This window comes from Salvelinus sp. IW2-2015, linkage group LG16 (genome assembly GCF_002910315.2).
Source record: "Salvelinus sp. IW2-2015 linkage group LG16, ASM291031v2, whole genome shotgun sequence".
Lineage (NCBI taxonomy): Eukaryota > Metazoa > Chordata > Actinopteri > Salmoniformes > Salmonidae > Salvelinus > Salvelinus sp. IW2-2015.
The window spans coordinates 17,938,150-17,962,229 of record NC_036856.1 but is presented as its reverse complement, the minus strand read 5'-3'; the positions used below and the strand labels follow the sequence as shown (position 1 = coordinate 17,962,229).

Sequence of the window (24,080 nt, the reverse complement as noted above, 5' to 3'; positions counted from 1 at the left end):
TTAATACGCTTCAAACAGTAAAGATCATACACACATTATTATTGTAACATTACGAATAACTACTAATATGACTATTTGTCTTAGATAAAGTAATTTTGCCTTTCACAAGCTCAGAACGCCGTGAGGTAGTACGTAAATATTTAACAAATTTTTTTTAATCGACTTTAATTATTTTTTATACATGTCTGGTTTGATGACATAAATATGGTGGTTGTCAAAGTTACACGAGATGTTAAATCAGTTTGTTTGTCTTGGCTAGATAATGTGTTTGCGTTTAAATAATGCAGCCAGGGTTGCCATGTCCACGGTTTTTCTGCAATTGGGCTATTTTGAAAATATTGTTGGACTGCGCCTGCCATGGCATTTCTCTTAAAAAAATATACAAATATTTCACTGTGACATGCTGTTGCTGAGTGAGCGTTAAGAACACTTCAGCAGGCAATTTAGTCCACCATTGGCTGAGTTACGTGAACGAGGGAGACAGGTCAGCACGTCGTGACAGCTCTTTACCACAGATAGAAAGAACAATGAGACCGATATTTCACCGAATGTATAAATATGAAGCATCCGCTTGGCGTTACCACTCACTACCATGGTAGTGAGAGGAAGCCCATTCACCGGGAGCAAAATAATCATAGTGGGCAGAGCCAAGCATGAGCTAGCGAGATCCTATTGGCGCGGTCTAGCATTATTTGCATATTTATGTTAGAGAACGCCTACTCTATGTAGTGAGCGTGTGCAATAAATCAATTCGCCCTTGCGCTCATTCTACACAACACAATATTTTTTTACTTTCGCGAACTGGTATAGTCTACAAACCTTAGTCCACTCTGTTCATAACATATTTTAGTTTTGGGAACAGAAAACTGTAATGAAATCAAATATTTAATCGATGATTTGCACAATGTCGGCCAAAATCCATCTCGTTCCATCTTCTTACACTGCCACGCAAGGAAGCCACGCGTTTTAAAACTACAATTCCCATCATTCTAATTAAGGACCGGTCAATGTATTGACTATGCAACCACCATATAAAAACCACAGAAGAAGAAGAATGATATTGATTATGCCATTCAAAACAAGGCAGTTAGCTAACGTTTGTCGTCTCAGGGCTTTGAAAACAGCGTTCCACAATTAGTATTTTAGATACAGGTATGGAATGTGTAACGTTAGTCATATTATAATCTCCAGAAATATTGTCAGCACAAACTTCAAAGTAACGTTATAGTTTTACCAAAGGGCCAAATGCCAACGTAAATAGGTCCGCGAGCTAGGTAACGTTACAGACAGTACTAACTTAGCTAGTTAGCATACCCGGCACTGTAAACAATGAGTGTAGATAAATATAGTAAACTTCCTCTCTGGTGTAGGCAGTGCGTGTTGTGATTAAGCAATAAGGCACAAGGGGATGTGGTATATACTCCGCGTTGCGTCGTGCATAAGAACAGCTCTTAGCCGTGGTATATTGGCCATATACCACAAACCCCCGAGGTGCCTTATTGCTATTATAAACTGGTTACCAACATAATTAGAGCAGTACAAATACATGTTTTGTCATACCTGTGGTATACGTCTGATATACCACGGCTGTCAGCCAATCAGTATTCAAGGCTAGAACCACCCAGTTTGTAATCGTAGATATAGAACTGATATAAACTACAATTCCCATCATTCTAATTAAGGACCAGTCAATTTATTGATTAAATCAGCTACAGTAGCTAACTAGATTGGGATCAGTGATGGTTTAGGAAGGTACATTTAGCTAAATGGATTTCGCTATATGCAGTAAGCATTTTTTGTTTCCAAATGTTTCTATGTATTCTATTTTCAGAGTGACCTAAGGATGTCGATTGTGAAAAGTGGCTTCCTTCATCGGCAGAGTAAGTGGAGCTGTACAGCACACAAATGTCACAAACCTGTTAGCCATGCATCATGCTTGTCATGTTTCCAACTACCAATGTAACAGGTACTAGGTGTGGTCAAGAATAAGTTGGATTTCTATAGTTGAATGTTTCTTCATGACACTTCACTGCATTTCCTCATGGAGTTTTTCCATATCACGATGACCTYATTGCTCTTTGACTTTGGGGCTTGTGTTTGCACTAAGTGCTACAATATTTTAATACAATTGATGCAGGCACTATTCTGCGGCGGTGGAAGAGAAACTGGTTTGACCTGTGGTCTGATGGGTGGCTGGTATTCTTTGATGACCAGCACCGGCGAGATATGGAGGATGRGATCCACATGAGAGTGGACTGCATTAACATTCGCAGTGCAACTGCATGTCAAGGTACTTGACTACATCTGTTATACTTTTCTATCCTATCCTCTCAACTAGACCTAGGATAGTTTATCTGCACCAACCCATCAATCACCTGTTCCATCCACATTTTCATTGTCAATAGATCTGAACCCACCAGAGGGCAGGAGTCAAAATGCCCTGCTCCAGATAGTCTGCAGAGACGGACGGGTCATCAGCATTTGTGGAGACAGTGCCGATGATGCTTTGTAAGACAGCTCTCCCATTGTAATCAATATTACTGTGGTTAGTTGTGTCGATATTGGATAGCCTGCTGATAAGTCATGTCAATTCTTGTTTTCCCATTGTTGTTTCAGTGCATGGACCATGGCTTTCCAGGATGCCAAAATCAGCTCTGTGAGTTTCTACTGGTCTGCCAAGACCCCCAGCCTTCATATCCTAGTCTTCTTATTGACAGTGTTAGATTAGTATACTATTTTATTCACATTCAAAACATTCCATAGAGATGATCTATATTTTAGGTGGTCGCTCATCCTCAGATTGACTTTGCGCAGAAGATTGTTGCTTCTGCCTTTCCTCCGTATTCGGAATATGGTCCTCCACCTCCGGTAAGTACATGTGAGCCTGCTGCTTATCCTTTACATTTGTGAATATACTTTGAGCAGTCAGTGTTGCACAGTGTATTATGCTATTTGACTTGGAATTCTGTCTTGACATTTACACTGAACAAAAATATAAACGCAACATGCAACAATTTCAAAGATTTTACTGAATTACAGTTCATATAAGGAAATCAGTCAATTGAAATACATTCATTAGGCCCTAATCTATGGATTTCACATGACTGGGAACACAGATATGCATCTGTTGGTCACAGATACCTTTAAAAAGGTAGGGGTGTGGATCAGAAAACCAGTCAGTATCTCGTGTCATCACCATTTGCCTCATTCAGCATGACACATCTCCTTAGCATAAAGTTGATCAGGCTGTTGATTGGCCTGTGGAATGTTGTCCTACTTCTCTTAATGACTGCAACGTTCCTGGATATTGGCGGGAACTGCAACACGCCGTCGTACATGTCGATCCAGAGCATCCTAAACATGCTCAATGGATGACATGTCTGGTGAATGTATATAGACCATGGAAGAACTAGGGCATTTTCAGCTTCCAGGAATTGTATACAGATCCTTGCGACATGGGGCCATGCATTATGCTGAAACATGAGGTGATGACGGCAGATGAAAGGTACGACAATGGGCCTCAGGATCTCTTCACGGTAGCTCTGTGCATTGAAATTGCCATCGATAAAATTAAATTGTGTTGTTTATCCGTAGCTTATGCCTGCTCATACCATAACCCCACCGCCACCATGGGGCTCTCTGTTCACATCAGCAAACCGCTCGCCCACATGACGCCATAGATGCTGTATGCCATCTGCCCGGTACAGTTGAAACCAGGGTAAATCCATGAAGAGCGCACTTCTCCAGCGTGCCAGTGGCCATTGACGGTGAGCATTTTCCCACTGAACTCGGTTACGACGCCAAACTGCAGTCAGGCCAAGACCCTGGTGATGACGACGATCACGCAGATGAGCTGTCCCGAGACTGTTTCTGATAGTTTGTGCAGGAATTCTTCGGTTGTGCAAACCCACAGTTTCATCAAGCTATCTGAGTGGTTGGTCTCAGACAATCCCGCAGGTGAAGAAGCCGGATGTGGAGGTCCTCGGGCTGCATGGTTACACATGGTCTGTGGTTGTAGGCAGTTGGACGTATTGACAAATTCTCTAAAACTACAGAGGCGTCTTATGCTAGAAAAATTTACATTAAATGCTCTGGTGGACATTCTTGCAGTCAGCATGCCAATTGCATGCTCCCTCAACTTCGGACATCTGTTGCATTGTGTTGTGACACAACTGCACATTTTAGAGTGGCCTTTTGTCCCCAGCACAAGGTGCATCTGTGTAATGAGCATGCTGTTTAATCAGCTTCTTATTATGCTACACCTGTCAGGTGGATGGATTATCTTGGCAAAGGAGAAATGCTCACTAACGGGGATGTAAACACATTTCTGCTCAATTTGAGCAAAATAATAATTTTGTGCATTTAGAAAATTTCTGGGCTCTTTTTTATTTCTGCTCATGAAACAGGACAAACACTTTACATGTTGCGTTTTGTTTTTTTCAGTGTACTTACCTTGATTTAGTGAAACCATTGTAAATCCTTAGTTTATAATACATCTATATAACATGGTGTTTGTTATATATTGTGCTTTAGGATACATGCTTTCTAGTTACGGTGGTGGTGGTGGTGGTACTCTCCCATAGTGACAGGTAATTTCTGCCTTTCCAATAGGTTTATGTCCCGGACACTTATGGAGGCTATGCCCCAGCTCCTCCTTTCCATGGCACACAGATCATTTATTCAGCTGATGGGCAGCCTTATGCGGTTGCATACCCCTATCAGTACCAAGGTATGCACTGGGTGAATGCCCACTTTTAAGTCTGCAAGGTTACATTGATAATTACATTGATTTAAATGTTTCTTCCTTCTTTTAATGGATGTAATCTTTCAATTACTATTTTAGCAATATAGAAGTTTTCACCATTCTAACCGCAGTTCATATTTCCCACCACGGTTTGTAGGAGCATATCCTATGAGGGATCCCCAAGGAATGGACCAGGTTATTGTTCACGAGCGTCAACGTGATGATGGAGGAGACGTGGCTCTCAGCATGCTTGCTGGAGCTGCGACTGGATTGGCTATTGGGTCTCTCTTTGTCTTTTAGTGTCTTCATTGGAACAGCTTACAACGATACCTATCCCTAACTGACACGCAACATTCCCACATTTTGGCAGCACTGCAGCTGCATTTCTGTAGCCATGTGACAGAGATGGAGGAGTTAAATGTATGTGATGGTTGGGCTTTGTTCACCTATGAGGCTTGATTGTGATGTGCCAGTAGATTACTCCTTTTGTGTCCTTACCAAAGCTTTTGATGTATATTAACGTTGTAGCGCTTTCTATTAGGCACAGTAGCTATTTTGCAACTTGCCTTTTTTTGTTTGAAGAAACACAAAATATGTGATATTCTAATGCACATCTGAAGAAAAGGTTTTGATATATTTAAACTTATTTTATCTTTTTCAGGTCTAGCAAATGTAAAGTCTTCTAACTGATGCCTCATATAGTAGAGTGGTCATTAAGAGTGGGACTAGAGTTTTTTTTATTGGAACATGCCTGAGCTTGTAAAATCCTGATTCTTCACTTTACACATCTGTCTTAAATCCAATGTCCTTTTGAGGGTTTTCACTAGATTTTACTTGCCTTCATTTGTTGTTATTTGGTTATTGTCATTCCTTGAACGTGGAAGGATATTGGATATTTTTGGAAGTGAATCTAGGATTCGTTTTTTTTACTACAGTCATTATTGCTTGGTTTTCCTATTACTTCATTGTCAGCTGTTGAACCATGTCTTTTGTTTTATCTCACCTCATGTGAGAGGTGAGGAGGAGATGCATGTGTAAACTAGAGTATGCACAAACATCAGGCTAATCTTACATTTAGAAGCTGCTACAACAGAGAACTGAATGATACTCCTTGACATTTCAATTGTTTTGACTTTACGCCACTACTAAAATCATTTTTAAATATGTGTCTATTTTTCATGTTACTGATATTTATGGATATTTATTGACTCATTACATTATGTGCTCTTTGGTTAACTGGATACGTTAATTAGTTAATATTTGATTGGCCTCATTTGTCGCTGAACACATCAGCGACTGGTTTTTCACCTTTTATATTCAATTTCAAAGTCTTATTTAACTCCGTTACACCACCTTGTATAGACATTTGGAATACTAGATTGTGTTTCCTTTTTTGACATGAATGTTGTATACAATAATTGATAACAGATTATATTTATTTGATATCAAATGAAGTAGAGCTTGATGGGGCAAACTGCTTTCGTCTAATCACAAAACCATTATACCTTACATTTCAAATGGAAAACATTTTGTTATGCAGAATTAATGAGGTGTTTATTGCTCTTTAGCGATTGTATGACATTTTAACAATTTACTTATTAAATTATTAAATCCACATGAATTCACTTTGGAAACTATTTGTGAATCCTAGCAACTTCTGAGTTTCACCTTGGCTCAAGGTGAGCTGCTTGATGTCACATGGTGTTTGAAAAAGATATCACTTTTAACCATGATATGCTCTTAACACAGTCCAAAGCAAATTAATAACAGTGCCAGTTATTAATTTGTCCCGGAGGGATGCATTGAAAAGTGATGTGTTTCCTTCCCATCAAAATTTCCATAATTTTGACATTTTCGATGCTCTCTGACTGTCTAGCTTTCATTTTGGTGATTAGAAGGCCAGCATCCCGGAGTTGCCTCTTTACTGTTGAGGTTGAGACTGGTGTTTTGCGGGTACTATTTAATGAAGCTGCCAGTTGAGGACTTGTGAGGCGTCTGTTTCTCAAACTTGACACTCTAATGTACTTGTCCTCTTGTTCAGTTGTGCACCGGGGCCTCCCACTCCTCTTTCTATTCTGGTTAGAGCCAGTTTGCGCTGTTCTGTGAAGGGAGTAGTACACAGCGTTGTAATTTCTCACATGGAATAGCCTTAATTTCTCAGAACATGAATAGACTGATGAGTTTCAGAAGAAAGTTCTTTGCTTCTGGCCATTTTGAGCCTGTAATCGAACCCACAAATGCTGATGCTCTAGATACTCAACTAGTCTAAAGAAGGCCAGTTTTATTGCTTCTTTAATCAGACAACAGTTTTCAGCTGTGCTAAAAACTAACCAGAATAGAAAGAGGAGTGGGAGGCCCCGGTGCACAACTGAGCAAGAGGACAAGTGTCAAAAGGATTTTCTAATGATAAACTTGGATTAGCTAACACAACGTGCCATTGGAACACAGGTTGGTTGCTGATAATAGGCCTCTGTACACCTATGTGTACAGCTATTGTTTCCAGCTACAATAGTCATTTACAACATTAACAATGTCTACACTGTATTTCTATTATTATTATTTTTTATCCTCAATTTCGTGGTATCCAATTGTTAGTAGTTACTGTCTTGTCACTACAACTCCCGTACGGGCTGGGGAGAGACAAAGTCGAGAGCCATGCGTCCTCCGAAACACAACCCAACCAAGCCGCACTGCTTCTTAACACAGCGCGCATCCAACCCGGAAGCCAGCCGCACCAATGAGTCGGAGGAAACACCGTACACCTAGTGACCTAGTCAGCGCGCACTGCGCCCGGCCCGCCACAGGAGTCGCTAGTGCGCAGTGAGACAAGGATATCCCTACCGGCCAAACCCTCCTAACCCGGACGACGCGAAGCCAATTGTGTGTCACCCCATGGACTACACTGTATTTCTGATCAATTTGATGTTATTTTAATGGACAAAAAATGTTGCTTTTCTTTCAAAAACAAGAACATTTAAAAGTAACCCTAAACTTTTGAACGGTAGTGTATGTATATATTGAAATATACATCCATCCAAAGATGTGTAAAGTAAAACCAAACCAGTCATTTCAATAAGTAATATTTTTATTTACATATACGCCAAGATTAGAACACAACTGGATACCTCTGGAACATCCCAGAAAAAAAACCTGAATACATATTTCTAGGAAACCCCACAACCATAGATGTTAACAGTATTTTCAAAAGAAAACATAATGACCATTCTTCTTTTATGAAGACACCCCTCCCTTCTCAGCATTGTTCAACTCTACACTAATCTCATCCCAGTGACAAGACAATATTTGTGAACAGCTCAAATGAGAATGAATGACTACTGTACATTGAGATTTATAGCATTTTTTGTGTTTTTAAGTCAGAGGTTATAGAAAGAGCTGTATACAATCATAACCAAGTAAGTAACGGTCTGAATATGTGTCTCTTTCATAGGGTGTCTGAAGTTTCATTGGCTTTAGTAGTAGGTGAGAGGGGATATACATTGATTCTCTTTCAAGGCACAACTTGTACAATTGAAGGGGTACAGGTAAAAAAATGACCAAACATTATTGCACACTCAATTACTGATTAATCTTCCAGATCAATCATTGGGTTTTATTTCATAACATAGCCCCACCCACCCATCCCAAAGTACTTTTACTTGCTGTTGAACAGCAAGGAACTCAGACTAATGCCTTCTTTCAAAAACAGCCTACAGCAAAAGAATATGAATATTGTACAAAAAAAGACAATGAAAGGAAGTTGAAATCAAATTAAAGTTGCTGATAGTTAATCATGATATGGTCCGCTTCAATGAGTGCTACTCCACCAACACAGAGTGAACGTTACAGACTTAGCCCTTCTTGGATACAACATGAATAAATAAATAAAACTGAACTAGATCCTAGTTAAAGTTTAACTAGGTTCTAGTCCTAGTTAAGGTCCTAGTTAAGTAAACTAACTAGGTCCTAACACCATACAGTACAACAAAACCTGCAATCCTCATCTATCTTGTCAAGTCATAGATGTACTTCAAGGAGTAAAGGCCTTTTGGAGGAGTTGCTGTATGTAATGCACCATGACATGCATTGTTAGTTTGATGCCATCAAGGCCAAAACAGACACTTTAGTGTTTTAAAGCATAAATTATAAATACATTGCTTGAATCCATATTCTTTGAGACCATCAACATTTTACACATTAGTCAACTTTATCTGGCTTCGTAAAAAAAAAGAAAAAAGTAATGTACTATGGGTATGTATTAGCAGAATAAGCAGAATAAGCAAACAAATCAACATACATGAAACCCCTTTGTAACTTGGAGAGAAAGTAGAGTAGTAAAAACAGGCCTGAGAACCAGTGGAGGAAAACGACAAGAGAAAGGAAAGTTGCGTTTGCATTATCTGGTTGAGTGTTAGCCTTCCTGACCAAAGTCCTCTGTGAACTTCTTGAGTTTGTCCAAGTCCTGCTCGTTCACGGTTGGCTTGGTGTTGTGCAGTGACCTCAGCATATCAGCCTGTAAACAGCACATCACAAAGGTCAATTAGTAGGGCTGAGCCGATACCAGTATCTCAATATTTTTTCCTCTGCAAAAATGAAAACACGAAGCAGATCAAACAATCTTTGTTTGGATTTTAAAAACCTGCTGTATGTAAAATATAGTGTGATATAGCTTGGAAAATAACTCAAATGTGACTCTGGATGACAACATAATGATGTTTGTTCCCAACATTAGGGCTGTTTTCCCCCCCAAAAAAGTTACATCCGCTTCATGTTTTGTTTCCTTGCCACGATACTAACGAGAATCGCGATACAGGTATCATCCCAGTCCAATCAGCATCACATACTTGTTCCCTCATATTCAAAAAATATATGTTTTTGGGGTTCTTCTCACCATGCAAACAACAGGCTCCATGAGTTTCTCCCCATTAACATCCATCCAGGTCATCTCTATGGCGTCTGGATCTCCTGGTGAGCATGGGGTCAGGAGGTCGTCTACCACGAGGTTGGGATGGTTCCATGACGATCCTTGGACCTGGGTGTATGCAGGAGAAGACATGGACGGAACTGGATTTGTGATTACTGACGTTTCATTGACAGAGCATTCAGAGGACTCAATGCTTCCTTCAAAACTATTAGATGATGAAAATGAAATCAATTAAGATTTGCTGCACCTAGGTGAGCCCCGCCTCTGTTGAATGTCACTTACCCGTTTGAAGTGAGTGGCCGACTGCACTTTCCTGACTGGCTGCATGAGGGCGTCCCTCACGATGACGCTGATGTCAGCTCCAGAGTAGCCTTCTGTCTTCTTACCAAGGGTCACATAGTCTGATTCAATGAGCTCACTGGGGGTGGAGCCTAGATGTAGCTTGAACATGAAGGAGCGGGCGTGCTCCTCAGGCAGAGGGATGTAGATCCGCTTCTCAAACCTGAGGCACAGAAACACGACAGCTGTGATATCTGATATGGGAATGACATATGGTGATGCAGCAAGGGACAGGAGGGAATCTCATTCTTTATTACTAATCTTTAACAATCTGTCTAATAAGAGTCAATGGGTAAAAAATGTTTACAATAAGATAAAGGACTTGCGATCATCAAAAGATAAATATACACAGACCTTCGCCTAATAGCGGAGTCCAATGTCCAGGGGATGTTTGTGGCTCCTAGAACCAGGACTCCCTCATTGTCATTTCCAACACCTGGGAGAAGAGAGAGAAAACGCTTTAAAATAGACAGCTGGTCCAGTCAAATGGAAAGCCAAAAAATGTGTAGTTTAGTTGTTTTGGTGATACCTTACAAACAAAAAGGTTCAGTGCTAAACGACAGTGGACGAAGCAGTTGTGTCAATAATCAAGGTACGAGGTAAACAGGATCTGAGGCCAAGCTTTGCGTAAACTCTCACCCTGCATCTGGACCAGGAACTCAGTCTTGATGCGGCGGGCTGCTTCACTCTCGTTCTCACTTCTGGAGCCACACAGAGAGTCTATCTCATCGATGAAGATTATGGAGGGCTTGTTCTCCCTGGCCAGGCAAAACAGATTCTTCACCAACCTGATGACAGAAAGAGTGGCGGCAAGTGAATAGGAGACCAATGGATGGTGTGGGAGAAGAATGAAGAGGAGGATAAAGATGGGTATGTATGAGCAATATCCTTCAAATATTATTTTGATTTGATTGCATAGCCCATCCTCTTTGCCCCATCACTCACTTTTCACTTTCCCCCAGCCACTTTGACACCAGGTCAGATGAGGAGATAGAGAAGAAGGTGGAGTTGTTGGCTTCTGTGGCCACAGCCTTGGCCAGGTAAGACTTTCCTGTACCAGGAGGGCCAAAGAGCAAGATCCCTCTCCATGGAGTCCGCTTTCCTGGACACCAAAGACAAACATACTCATGTATTCTTTAATTACATGGCTTATCCTGTGACTTATATAGTTAATACTATCCAAGACTAAAACTATTTACTCTTCAGATGCATTGCTTCAAGTCACAATACATGCGTTATTATCTAGAATGTTATGTGTTGCTTGAATTCCATAATCCATACCTGTGAAGAGGTGAGGAAATTTGATGGGCAAGATGACAGCTTCTTTAAGGGCCTCTTTTGCACCCTCAAGCCCAGCTACGTCACTCCACTTGATGTTTGGCTTTTCCATGACGATGGCACCTGTAAGACATATAGTAGATAGATAGAAGTGGGTGAAATGTAGTACGCCGTATAAACTTTTTTTTCATACAAATCAAATGCAGATTCAGTGTCAAAAGGCTACATCAAAGCTTTGTATGAGCCCCACAAAAAATGCTGAAAAGGGAAGTAGCTGATGCTATAACTCACCCGAGAGCTGATTTTGGAACTTCTTTTTCTCTGGGTCACCTTCACCTTCATCACTCTCATTCCTGCAAAAGAAAAAGCAAAGTCGTTTTGACCTCACTGTACTGATAAGGAGGCCACACAAAAATGATATAAACAGTCCAAAAGACTAAAGAATCAGAACCAAATGAAGTATTGGTGAGGATTATAACACATCTCAGGATTCATTATGCTCACTTAGGGCTGTTGTGGTGACCATATTACCGCCACATTGGCAATCATGAGTCATGACGGCAGTAAATCTCCTTTTATGACTCTGGACATGCTTTGGTAGTACTCAACTTGCTAACTACACCGTATGTACAACATTAGTGTATTTGGCTATTTGGACCACACCCGTTGCTGACAGGTGTATAAAATCAAGCACACAGCCATGCAATCTCCATAGACAAACATTGGCAGTAGAATGGCCTTACTGAAGAGCTCAATGACTTTCAACGTGGCACCGTCATTGAATGCCACCTTTCCAACAAGCTAGTTTGTCAATTTCTGCCCTGCTAGAGCTGCCCCGCTCAACTGTAAGTGCTGTTATTGTGAAGTGGAAACGTTTAGGAGCAACAACGCCTCAGCCGCGAAGTGGTAGTCCACACAAGCTCATACAATGGGAACGCCGAGTGAGGAAGGGCGTAACGCGTAAAAATCGCCTGTCCTCGGTTGCAACACTCACTACCGAGATTCAAACTGCCTCTGGAAATAAAACGTCAGCACAATAACTGTTCGTTAGGAGCTTCATGAAATGGGCTTCCATGGCCACACACAAGCCTATGACCACCATACACAATGCCAAGCGTCGGCTGGAGTGGTGTAAAGCTCGCCGCCATTGGACCCTRGAGCAGTGGAAACGCATTCTCTGGAGTGATGAATCATGCTTCACCATCTGGCAGTCCGACAGATTAATCTGGGTTTGGCGGACGCCAGGAGAACACTACCTGCCCCAATACTTAGTGCCAACTTTAAAGTTTGGTGTAGGAGGAATAATGGTCTGGGGTTGTTTTTCATGGTTCGGGCTAGCTCCCTTAGTTCCAGTTGAGGGAAATCTTAATGCTACAGTATACAATGACATTCTAGACGATTCTGTGCTTCCAACTTTGTGGCAACAGTTTGGGGAAGGCCCTTTCCTGTTTCAGCATGACAATGCCCCCGTGCACAAAGCGAGGTCCATACAGAAATGGTTTGTCGAAATCGGTGTGGAAGAACTTGACTGGCCTGAACAGAGCCCTGACCTCAACCCCATCGAACACCTTCGGGATGAATTGGTACGCCGACTGCGCGCCAGGCCTAATCACCCAACATCAGTGCCCGATCTCACTAATGCTCATGGCTGAATGGAAGCAAGTCCCCGCAGMAATTTTCCAACATCTAGTAGAAAGGCTTCCCAGAAGAGTAGAGGCTGTTATAGCAGCAAATTAATGCCCATGATTTTGGAATGAGATGTTCGACAAGGTGTCCACATACTTCAAACAGGGGTTGATGCGTGGAGTGAAATAAGTGTTCTCTTATTTCCCAGCTGCTCATATCAAGCACATGCTCCACTATAAAACCAAAGTAGCCTACAAAACGAACCGTTGCGAAAGCGCGCGGCCTATATTCGCCATGTCTTTTTCCCCTTTTTCTGCCCATTTGAAAATGTGCCATTCTAAATCAAAAAGACAAGATTACATTGTAGGCCAGTAGACCAACTCATATTCTGTTCTTCTGAAATACATTTACTTCATATCATATTGTTTCTTTAAACCTGACTAAAATAAAWAATGGATTTAAGTTGATTTAGACTTTTTTTTTTAAAGTAGATGTTACAAAAGCACGCATCTGTGTCTTGTATGCATGGAGGCTTGGAAATGCTAATCCTATGTTAATTAACGGCCAATTACCGTGAGACCGGCATACTTTTGCATGACAATAACCGGCKGACATAATTTCATGACCACCACAGCCCTATTCACCCTTTGTCATCAGACCCAGACTCTTTGACAGGCTTGGCTGGAGGAGCCTTCTCCTTCTTCTTAAGGTATTCCTTCAGCTTCTCTGCTCGGTCCAGGTACTCTGCACACTTTGCCCTGATGCTTTGCTTGGCCTTGTCTCCCTGGGCCTCATCTATAGGAAAAGGAAATGGACCACAGGYTGTCACATCACATTAYGCCCTAAGTCCCCTCAAACTTCAGGCATTCAATGTGAAAGTGAAAAAACATTTTAAACAGTTTCTTTAAGAAATGATTTATGTTTATCCAGAGGTCCTCCTGTGGTCATTCCAAGTTCCTTCCAAACTTTAAGGTCAAAGGTGAACACACACACTCACCGGCCAGTTTATTAGGTTCACCACCCCATTCACGAAAATGGTTTGCTCCTACAGACAGTGATTCAAGTGGCTGTGGCTTCCTATATAAAGCAGGCAGACACGCATTGATGCATTCAGTTAGTTTGATTGAACGTTAGAATGGGCAAAACTAGTGATCTAAGGARCTTTGAGTGTGGTGCTCATCGGTGTATCATCATCGGTGTATCATCATCGGTGTTAGGCGCGCCGGACCCAGCATTTCAGAAATGACCGCCCAGCTGGGCTTTTCACGCACGACAGTGCCTAGGGTTAACCAAGAATGGTGCGACAAACAAAAAACATCCAGTCAGTGGCAGTCCTGTGGGCTAAAACAGCTTGTTGATGAGAGAGGTTGAAGGAGAATGGCAAGAATCGTGCAAGCTAACAGGAGGGCCACAAACAGACAAATAACAGCGCAGTGCAAAAGTGGTGTGCAGAATGTCATCTCGGAACGCACAACTCGTCGAATCCTTGTCACGGATGGGCTATTGCAGCAGACCACCACAGCGTGTTCCACTCCTACCAGCTAAAAACAAGAAGAAGCGTATCCAGTGGGCACGTGATCACCAACACGACAATTCAGTAGTGGAAAAACACTGCTTGGAACATGACATCACGTTCAGTTTACTTGAGTGGCCTGCACAGTCCCCAGACCTCAACCCAATAGAGCATCTTTGAGATGAGATGGAATGGGCTGTTTGCAGCATGAATGTACCCATCTAGACCGAGTCAGACACCCCTTTGCCTCCAGAACAGCCTGAATTATTCAGGGAATTCTACAAGGTGTCGGAAATGTTCCACAGGGATGTTGGTCCATGGTGACGCAAGTCCAATCTGCAGCAACTGCATGATGCCGTCGCGTCAGCATGGATCAACATTCTTGTGGAACGTTTCCAACACCTTGTAGAATTCCCCAAATAATTCAGGATGTTATGAAGGCAAAGGGGGGTCCGACCCAATACTAGATGGGTGTACCTAATAAACTGGCATGTGAGTGTATATTACCAAAATAAAGTGAATAGAATAACAATGTATGTGGATGTTCTGTGTTTGCAGTGTATTTCTCAAATTAAGACTTGTAAACAGCAAGTGGAACTGAGATATAAGACAACTCACACTTCACAACATGAAGGAAGTACTGAATAGAATGCTGGTACAACCGGAGAGCTTCCTCATAGTTTTTAGCTTTGTCCTCCTCTGCAGCCTTGCTTGCAAGATCTATGGCTTTCTGTAACACAATGCATGGGCAATGTTATAGAAGAGCCATAACAAAAGAGGGAAGGGCATTAGCATGACATCTTGATCTTGTTCTGCCAGATATCATCATTGTCATTTGGTGTAGTTTATTTTATAAAGGTATGTCAAAGTGTAATTAGTAAATAATGAAACAGTTCTCACACACACACGCACGCACCTGCGTCAAGAGTCATATTTACTAGACAAATCTAAGGATTAACGCCATCCGAAACAACAGTAGACTTGAATACAGTGTTAGCTAACAAGCCTAGCTAGCTGGCTAATTTCGTTTGTTGTTGTCCCTGGCTGGACACTCACTCACCTGTAAATTGTTATTAGCCATGGTTGCTGGATACGTACAATTGCCAAAATAAAACTTTACTCTAGTCTCAATAGATCAACGTGCAATAGCTACAACACGACGTTATTAGCTCTGGTTAGTGTTTTGTTATCATTTTGGTGAAATCTTCAATTCTTCGGAATCTCTTCCGCATCAAGATGTCGAGTGTCACTTCCGCCTATGGATGTACACGTGACAGCAACACAAAGGAGACGAGTAAAGCTTTTTCTGACCCTTTACTGTCAATTTCATGCAGTCAATTTCACAGCCTATTTTTATCTGTACTTTGAAATTCTGATTAACAAACCATAAACATGTATGTGCATTGTATATGCTAGAAATAATGTTACCAAGATCAGACAGATTTGTAAGGATTCTTCTTTCTTGGTGAGTACAGTGACCTCTAGTGATTTTTTTGTTATAAATCAAATCACATTTTATTGGTCACATACACATGTTTAGCAGATGTCATTGCGGGTGTAGCGAAATTCTTGTGTTTCTAGCTTCAACAGTGCAGTAATATCTAACAAGTAATATCTAACCATTTCACAACAATACACACAAATCAAAGTAAAGGAATTAAGAATATATATATATATATGGAAGAGCACTGTCAGAGCATATGGAAGAGCACTGTCAGAGCAGCATAGACTAACATACAGTAGAATAGAATACAGTATATACAAATGAGATGGGTAATGCAAAATATGTAAACATTATTAAAGTGACTAGTGTTCTATTTATTAAAGTGGCCAGTGATTTCAAGTCCGTATATAGGCAGCAGCCTCTAATGTGCTAGTGATGGCTATTTAACAGTGTGATGGTCTTGAGATAGAAGCTGTTTTTCAGTCTCTCGGTCCCAGCTGTGATGCACCTGTACAGACCTCGCCTTCTGGATGATAGCGAGGTGAATAGGCAGTGGCTCRRGTGGTTGTTGTTCTTGATCTTTTTGGCTTTCCTGTGACATCGGGTGGTAGGTGTCCTGGAGGGCAGGTAGTTTGCCCCCGGTGATGCCTAGGGCATACCGCACTACCCCCTGGAGAGCTCTGCGGTTGCGGGCGGTACAGTTGCCGTACCAGGCCGTGATACAGCCCGACAGGATGCTCTCAATTGTGCATCTGTAAAAGTTTGAGGGTTATAGGTGCCAAGCCAAATTTCTTCAGCCTCCTGAGGTTGAAGAGGCGTTGTTGCTCCTTCTTCACCACACTGTCTGTATGGGTGGACCATTTCAGTTTGTCAGTGATGTGTACGCCGAGGAACTTGAAGCTTTCCACCTTCTCCACTGCGATCTCGTCAATGTGGATAGGGGGGTGCTCCCTCTGCTGTTTCCTGAAGTCCACGATCATCTCCTTTGTTTTGTTGACGTTGAGAGGTTATTTTCCTGGCACCAGAAGAAAATGGCACCGAGGGCAGCCGTGCTTCTAGCCCCTAGGCAACTCTGCAGTATTTTTTGTTTTGTTATTTCTTACATTATTAGGCCAKAAAATKTTATGTTTATTACATACAGCCGGGAAGAACTTTTGGATATCAGAGCGGCAGTAACTCACCAGCATTACGACCAGGAATACAGGTTCCCGAATCGGATCCTTTGTTCCACCCCCCAGGGCAATTGAACTGATTCCAAAGGTTGACCCAAAGCATCACACGTTATTGACTGAGTCACAGGACAAAATATGACAGTTATTTCACATTCCTATTTTATTGAACAAATTTACAGTTTACATTTATTAAAATGGCAGAAAAAAAAGCTAAATATTTAGAAATATTACAGCACYAGGGATAAAACGTTTTATAAACAGAAACTATACAGCAAAGTTATAACAACACCTCAAAGGTAAGGGCACACATGGCAAAATAACTATTGCCACAAACGGATGCATTTTTGTAGTAGGCTACATATATAACCATCCTTTTAGCTTCATCCAATTATGGTTACTCCAAATAACATTGTCTGAAGCTGCAATTGAAAACAAGCACCATATTAATATTATTGTTGTGTGACTGAAWCCTGTTGGTTTGTTCTCTGTTGTTCAGAGCCCTCAGTGCATTTCTCTCCATAAAACAACCATAGTCTAAGGTTTGCAGTCATGGTCTAACCATGGACAACTAGGGTTGTCATCAACTACTTCCATTTAAGATTTGCGGTCGCAGAGCCCTCAGGATGCGATTGCTCTTTGTAAGATGTGCTGGCAGTTCATTGTTCTGCAAAGAAAACATAACCAGATGAAAAAATGATCGACCTGAAAGACGTCCTGAAATGCATCCTCCTCCTCTGCTTTCCTTCTTATCCCTAGCTCACACTACAGTGATTTACCTTGTTGGGTAGTGTGGGGTCTGCATTGGCCCCCAGCAGAAGGTTTACACTTTTATGATTGCCACCCATGACAGCAGCGTGGAGGGCTGTGGAACCATTCTGGAAAAATGAAACAKTTAAGACACTTGTAACTAACAGCGRTTTCTTATCACTAAAATACTGCAAATGTTTTACAATACAATGTTTCACAATATACTTTTGAATAAAAACTACTCATGGCAAGTCAGGAGATGCCAAAGCGCAAGCTTTATCTTGAAATCTATCCTACCTTGAGAAGGCCCAATGAAGGGGAGAACTTGAGGAGCTCATCAATGACAGTGTTGTGTCCTTTGAAAGCTGCCTTGAATAATGGAGTTGACCCGTCCTTCAATGAGATCAAAAGAAACATGATTCATTAACATTTCAAAACTTACACAAAGAAAGTAATTTAAATAAATGACTTGATTTAATATATGAATGTATTTTTTAATGTATTTTCCACGAGTAAACCCTGAAAGACTTTATTTGAAAGATAAAGCAACCACATGGAGGAATATCATCTTGTCTTTGTGAACCCACTGGGCACCGACTGGGTTGCTAAAGGACTACATACTTTTCTGTCAGCATCCCGATCTRCACCACGCAGAAGTAAAACCTTAACTACTTCACTGTGTCCCATCTGGGCTGCCATCCACAGGGGGGCTGTGCCATCCTGGAGAGGGGGTTACGGTAGGGAGTGGGGTGAGGAGAAAGAAGGGGAGAAAAGTTAAATGGAGATAAAAATAAGGAGGAAGAGGGTGAGACGAGAGATGAAGATGTCAGTCCCTCTATTGAGGTCCTCTATTATTGTATGGGAGTGTGGCCTCACTTCCCTAGGGTGGTTAACTTTGGCTCCAGATGACAGAAGTTGACGTATGACAGTCACATGACCCTCCTGGGAAGCAAGGAAGAGTGGAGTGGCACCATCCTAAAACATGATATTAGAAACATGTCACATCAGAAAAGTAAATGATGACAAAGCGATGCACTGTATGGCTTGTCCTATGAATAGTAACAGACCCTACAGTGCTTTCGGAAAGTATTCAGACCCCTTGACTTTTTCCACATTTTGTTACGTTACAGCCTTATTCTGAAATTTATTAAATTGTGTTTTTTCCTCATCAATAAAAAAACGTAAATATCACATTTACATAAGTATTCAGACCCTTTACTCAGTACTTTGTTGAAACACCTTTGGCAGCAATTACAGCCTCGAGTCTTCTTGGGTATGATGCTACAAGCTTGGCACACCTGTATTCTTCTCTGCAGATCCTCTCAAGCTCTGTCAGATTGGATGGGGAGCGTCACTGCAGTTATTTTCAGGTCTCTCCAGAGATGTTAAATCGGGTTCAAGTCCAGAATCTGTCTGGGCCATTCAGAGACATGTTCAGAAGCCACTCCTGAGTTGTCTTGGCTGTGTGCTTAGGGTTGTTGTCCTGTTGGAAGGGGAACCTTTGCCCCAGTCTGAGGACCTACTTTGCTCCGCTCATCTTTCCCTCGATCCTGACTAGTCTCCCAGTCCCCGCCCTGAAAAACATCCCCACAGCATGATGCTGCCACCAGCATGCTTCACCATAGGGATGGTACCAGGTTTCCTCCAGATGTGATGCTTGGCATTCAGCCCAAAGAGTTTAATCTTGTTTTTATCAGACCAGAGAATCTTGTTTAGGTGCCTTTTGGCAAACTCCAAGCGGGCTGTGCCTTTTACTGAGGATTGGCTTCTGTTTGGCCACTCTACCATAAAGGCCTGTAGGCCTGGAGTGCTGCAGAGATAGTTGTCCTTCTGGAAGGTTCTCCCATCTCCACAGAGGAACTCTGGAGCTCTGTAAGAGTAAGCATTGGGTTCTTGGGTCACCTCCCTGACCAAGTCCCTTCTCCCCCGATTGCTCAGTGTAGCCGAGCGGCCAGCTCTAGTAAGAGTCTTGGTGGTTCCACACATCTTACATTTAAGAATAATGGAGGYCACTGTGTTCTTGGGGACCTTCAATGCTGCATATTGTTTTTTTGTACCCTTCCCCAGGACAGCGCCTCGACACAATCCTGTCTCAGAGCTCTACGGACAATTCCTTCGACCTCATGGCTTGGTTTTTGCTTTAACATGCACTGTCAACTGTGGGACCTTATATAGGCAGGTGTGTGCCTTTCCAAATCATGTCCAATCAATTGAATTTACCACAGGTGGACTCCAATCAAGTTGTAGAAATCTCAAGGATGATCAATGGAAACAGGATGCACCTGAGCTCAATTTGTAGTCTCATAGCAAAGGGTCTCAATACTTATGTAAATAAGGTATTTCTGTGTTTTATTTTTTATACATTTACAAACATTTCTAAAAACCTGTTTTCACTTTGTCATTGTGGGGTATTGTGTGTAGATTGATGAGGAAAACCTAATCCATTAGGCTGTAAAGTAACAACATGCAGAAAAAGTCAAGGGGTCTGAATAGTTTCCGAATACCCCGTATGACAATGTATGACCATAAATTGTGCCTTCCTGTATTATACTTATGCTAAAATGTTTATTATATTCTACTGCCATTTACTTTATGTTTGTATTCTTATATTTTATTATGTATTATTGTTAGCTAGCTAAATGTAACCTCAAATACCGTCAAATACCATCAAACATTTTGAAAATATTGTAATGTGATATTTTGACCATATCACCCAGCCCTAACAGTGAAAAAACCTAAATGGATCTCATGTCTGACTCAGCGGAAACATGAGTGTGTGTGATTTTGTTGTTTTGTGGACTACAGCAGTGGACACTGTCAGTGGGGTTCTGCAGGGAAAAGGAGTGGTGGAAAAGAACAGACAGTGTGTGAGATAGGTGTTAGGGATGCTCACATGCAGCTGATCATGGACATTGGCTCCGTTCTTCAGCAGAGTGTCCACCACCTTAGAGTGGCCATACTGACAGGCTGCAGAGAGGGCTGTGCCACCGTCCTGCCAAACCATGAGAATACAGATTAGCCACATATCCTGGAGTGACTGGCCCATGGAATATGACTTAACACAGCAGGCATCAAACACTCTGGATCACTGCTGTCAGTATATTCTGTCCATCTCCCCCTGATGTCCTCTGACTCTCTCTCACTGTAATCTCACTCTCTCTCTCGCTCTCTCTCTCTCCCTCTCTGTCTCCAAGTAGGTGACACAGCATACCTTTGTCTGGAATTCAGTTGAGCCACCAAATTCAAAGAGGAGCTTCACTACTTCATTGTGTCCCTGCTGGGAAGCAAAGAAGAGGGCAGTGGAGCCTGTCTGAGGGTAGAAACATGCATTCAWTGTCAGAAAGACCTTAAACGGACATACCTGTACACATTTTCTCAATGATTCAAAACAACTTTACTGCTTATTGATTTCTACTTTGACCACATTAGTCTCAAAGCAACATCAATAATGCACCAACCGTTTCAACCACCGAACTGTGTACTCTATGGAAAAGTGGAAGCTTGCAGTTTATCAACGAGCAACACTAAAACCGAGGTAAGTCTTATAATGACAGCAAAGTGTACTAAAGTGGTCATCTACTGTACCTCTCTCTGCAGGTTAATGTCAGTTCCCTGCATGATCAGCTCCCTGGCACAGTCATAGTGGCCGCTGTAGGAGGCCACCATCAGGGCTGTGGTGCCAAACTGGAAAGAGATCAAGGCATCACAATCAATCAACACCTCAGTCCTTAAGTCCAGTCAGATCCTTGTTTACATGTCATTAAAACTGCACAGGAAAGAAACATGGTGCACATGTTTTTTAAAGTTTTGCAAGTGCTTTGRTTCTCCTCAAGACAATCTAATTGCACACACACCCCTCCAAAATAACACTCCTTGCCTGATGCTCTTTCCAATCATTCACATGCCATAATCTCTAGAGAAAGTTGCTGAAACGTAGTTGAACTTGTCAGCGGAGACTCGACAAAGCATTACATTTCAGATACCACGCAACAATAAACAATTAGATGTGACACACATGAAAACTGCAGGCACGTAAGTGGACTTATAACACATTATTAAGACATGTATACATCCACACACACACAGAGACAGACAGAAGGGTTGTAGCTCTCTCTTTCTCTCCTACCACAGGTGGTTTATGGGTAAAGCGTGCAGCTGAGCCACCAGGGCATGCAGCGTCCGTACACTGTCTCTGCAGTCGRCATCCACACGACCACTGTTGAGCAGTAATTGAAGCAGGGCCAAGTTCCCCTTACGAGCTGCCCAAAACACGGCGTTAGCAAGGGGCGTCTCCTTCTGCAGGACAAACACACATGATACAACATCGACTAGACATTAGTGTCAGAAAACAGACCTATAATCAGAATAAAAGGTAACAGATCTACAGTATCATCTCAGAATTCCAAATTTGGCATGCAATTTGTTTAGTATTGATCAGACAATKGCGGTTATAGACATAACCATTTTAAATGAGTTGCAGTCAGGCAATTCCTGTTCACAATCAATATGAATCAATATGGACAGAGGCTCTTTGCACATGCACACACATCGATTATGCTCTTGCATTGGGTATGGTGTGGTTGTATGGTCTCTGGTCTGGTTGTGTGGTCTCTAACAGTCTAGCTCTCACCCACCAACATTGGTCCAAATAAATCTGGGTAAACCTAACACAGACCAGACAAAATAATACATTTTATCATGTGTCAATCAAATAATGACCAAGTCCAGTTAAATGGTTTGAAAGATAAGTATAGAATACTCTACTGCAATAATGAGGCCTCTTTATGGAGACAGTAAGTTTGACTGTAATTCAATGGGGCCAAACAGTTCAAAGTGTCAAAGTTTATAGAAATTGGGATTTACTCATTTCTGGTGGATATTTCCAAATACTGCATGTGGGTGGGGCATGGTCTGCAATGGTAGGCTGCTCATGGCCAGATGATGATCAACTACCTCAACACCTGTCACTGTACTCTAGTGACATGACAACCTAATYTTAGCCAGGTCAAAAGGGCAGGACTCTGACTGAAGGTCAAGCAGCAGATCTAATTTCCATAAATACATAATTATTGCGCGCAAACCGCCTGCAGATTACACGCGCATACTCTTCATCATAGACCTATTCATAACACACATTAGGAGCGATGGCCGCAAAGAAAGTTAACATTCGTAGTGAGTAGATTATGCTACTCTCTTTTCATTTCAAGCTTGGTTAGAGTAGCCTATGCAGAACATCAGGAAAATGTGGAGATTACCTTGAACGACATCCTGCAGACCTCATTCGTGACTCATCTTTCTTGCGTATGCAAAAAAATGCGATGCCCTTATATTACTATAATAACTGTCTAAAACGTATTTGTTTTGACTATTTGTTGTGGCTTCTCCCGGGGTGTTGGCGCGCTGAAGGAAAAACAACACGCAGCCTGTGTATATCCTCTGCAGTGCCGCTCCCGCCACACAGACAGGCGCGCTCACTGACTCAATTCCGTGTGGCGCTCTGTCTGCTCACTGAATCAATTCCGTGTGGCGCTCTGTCTGCTCACTGACACAATTCCGTGTGGCGCTCTGTCTGCTCACTGACCCAATTCCGTGTGGCGTTCTGTCTGCTCACTGAATCAATTCCGTGTGGCGCTCTGTCTGCTCACTGACACAATTCCGTGTGGCGCTCTGTCTGCTCATGACTCAATTCCGTGTGGGCGCTCTGTCTGCTCACTGACTCAATTCCGTGTGGCGCTCTGTCTGCTCACTGACACAATTCCGTGTGGGGGGCTCTGTCTGCTCACTGAATTCAATTCCGTGTGGGCGCTCTGTCTGCTCACTGAATCAATTCCGTGTGGCGCTCTGTCTGCTCACTGAATCAATCCGTGTGGCCTCTGTCTGCTCATGAATCATTCGTGTGGCGCTCTGTCTGCTCACTGAATCAATTCCTTGAAGTCGTTTTGTTTAAACAATGCATCGAGTTTGATTCTGTTACAGTTTCATTTTGTGGGTAGTAGTCATAGACATTAAAACCAAGATAGTAGTCGCTTACACTGAGGCAACATAGGCTATTGTTTTATATTTTGGCACAATGTTTAGTTCTATTCAAGGTACGTTAGTGTAGGATTATTTTCCTGACTAATTATTTAATATAGGCTATAAGGGGCGGCAGGTAGCCTAGTGGTTAGAGAGTTGAACAAAGTTTATTTGTCACGTGCACCGATACAACAGGTGTAGACTTACAGTGAAATGCTTACTTACAGGCTTAAGCAATAGTGCCAAAAAAAAGGTATTAGGTGAACAATAGGTCAGTAAAG

General features: G+C 42.0%; 3 protein-coding genes across 7 annotated transcripts; 1 reads left to right on the top strand and 2 right to left on the bottom strand.

The window, feature by feature from the left end:
- The first annotated feature begins 73 nt into the window (after window positions 1-73).
- Window positions 74-5,499, top strand: LOC111976092 (pleckstrin homology domain-containing family B member 2-like). 3 transcript variants are annotated; one of them, XM_070447572.1, is made up of 8 exons: window positions 74-128; window positions 1,832-1,880; window positions 2,138-2,290; window positions 2,406-2,508; window positions 2,617-2,656; window positions 2,782-2,868; window positions 4,612-4,729; window positions 4,902-5,499. In XM_070447572.1, the coding sequence occupies exons 2-8, from the start codon at window positions 1,844-1,846 to the stop codon at window positions 5,042-5,044; spliced, it is 681 nt and encodes a 226-aa protein (XP_070303673.1). In that variant the 5' UTR covers window positions 74-128; window positions 1,832-1,843; the 3' UTR covers window positions 5,045-5,499. The 3 variants fall into 3 exon arrangements, with proteins under 3 accessions (XP_070303673.1, XP_023860603.1, XP_023860602.1); XM_024004835.2 differs by lacking the exon at window positions 74-128 and adding an exon at window positions 1,041-1,152 and having other exon boundaries at window positions 2,800-2,868; XM_024004834.2 differs by lacking the exon at window positions 74-128 and adding an exon at window positions 1,045-1,152.
- Window positions 5,500-8,870: 3,371 nt separating this feature from the next.
- Window positions 8,871-15,675, bottom strand: LOC111975638 (vacuolar protein sorting-associated protein 4B). Its single transcript, XM_024004093.2, has 11 exons — window positions 15,482-15,675; window positions 15,040-15,151; window positions 13,553-13,703; window positions 11,574-11,635; window positions 11,286-11,405; window positions 10,950-11,106; window positions 10,644-10,792; window positions 10,359-10,440; window positions 9,948-10,167; window positions 9,633-9,773; window positions 8,871-9,254 (listed from the first exon to the last, which is right to left on the bottom strand). Exons 1-11 carry the CDS (start codon window positions 15,500-15,502, stop codon window positions 9,153-9,155), a joined length of 1,317 nt encoding a protein of 438 aa, XP_023859861.1. The 5' UTR covers window positions 15,503-15,675; the 3' UTR covers window positions 8,871-9,152.
- Window positions 15,676-17,173: 1,498 nt separating this feature from the next.
- On the bottom strand, window positions 17,174-23,259 carry LOC111975639 (ankyrin repeat domain-containing protein 29). 3 transcript variants are annotated; one of them, XM_024004097.2, is made up of 10 exons: window positions 23,040-23,259; window positions 21,911-22,080; window positions 21,370-21,468; window positions 20,996-21,094; window positions 20,678-20,776; window positions 18,661-18,759; window positions 18,406-18,504; window positions 18,082-18,177; window positions 17,814-17,912; window positions 17,174-17,701 (listed from the first exon to the last, which is right to left on the bottom strand). In XM_024004097.2, the coding sequence occupies exons 3-10, from the start codon at window positions 21,448-21,450 to the stop codon at window positions 17,618-17,620; spliced, it is 756 nt and encodes a 251-aa protein (XP_023859865.1). In that variant the 5' UTR covers window positions 21,451-21,468; window positions 21,911-22,080; window positions 23,040-23,259; the 3' UTR covers window positions 17,174-17,617. The 3 variants fall into 3 exon arrangements, with proteins under 3 accessions (XP_023859865.1, XP_023859864.1, XP_023859862.1); XM_024004096.2 differs by having other exon boundaries at window positions 20,996-21,061; window positions 21,970-22,080; window positions 23,040-23,200; XM_024004094.2 differs by having other exon boundaries at window positions 21,970-22,080; window positions 23,040-23,143.
- Window positions 23,260-24,080: the final 821 nt, after the last annotated feature.

What these genes read in the sequence shown, in the direction of transcription:
- LOC111975638 (XM_024004093.2), bottom strand. Translation starts at nt 15,502, where the DNA reads ATGGCTAATAACAATTTACAG. An exon ending in GACTCCGCTATTAGGCGAAG is followed by an intron (nt 10,168 to 10,358) that starts GTCTGTGTATAT and finishes TCTGTGCCTCAG; the next exon opens with GTTTGAGAAGCGGATCTACA. An exon ending in CGGCCACTCACTTCAAACGG is followed by an intron (nt 9,774 to 9,947) that starts GTAAGTGACATT and finishes GCATACACCCAG; the next exon opens with GTCCAAGGATCGTCATGGAA.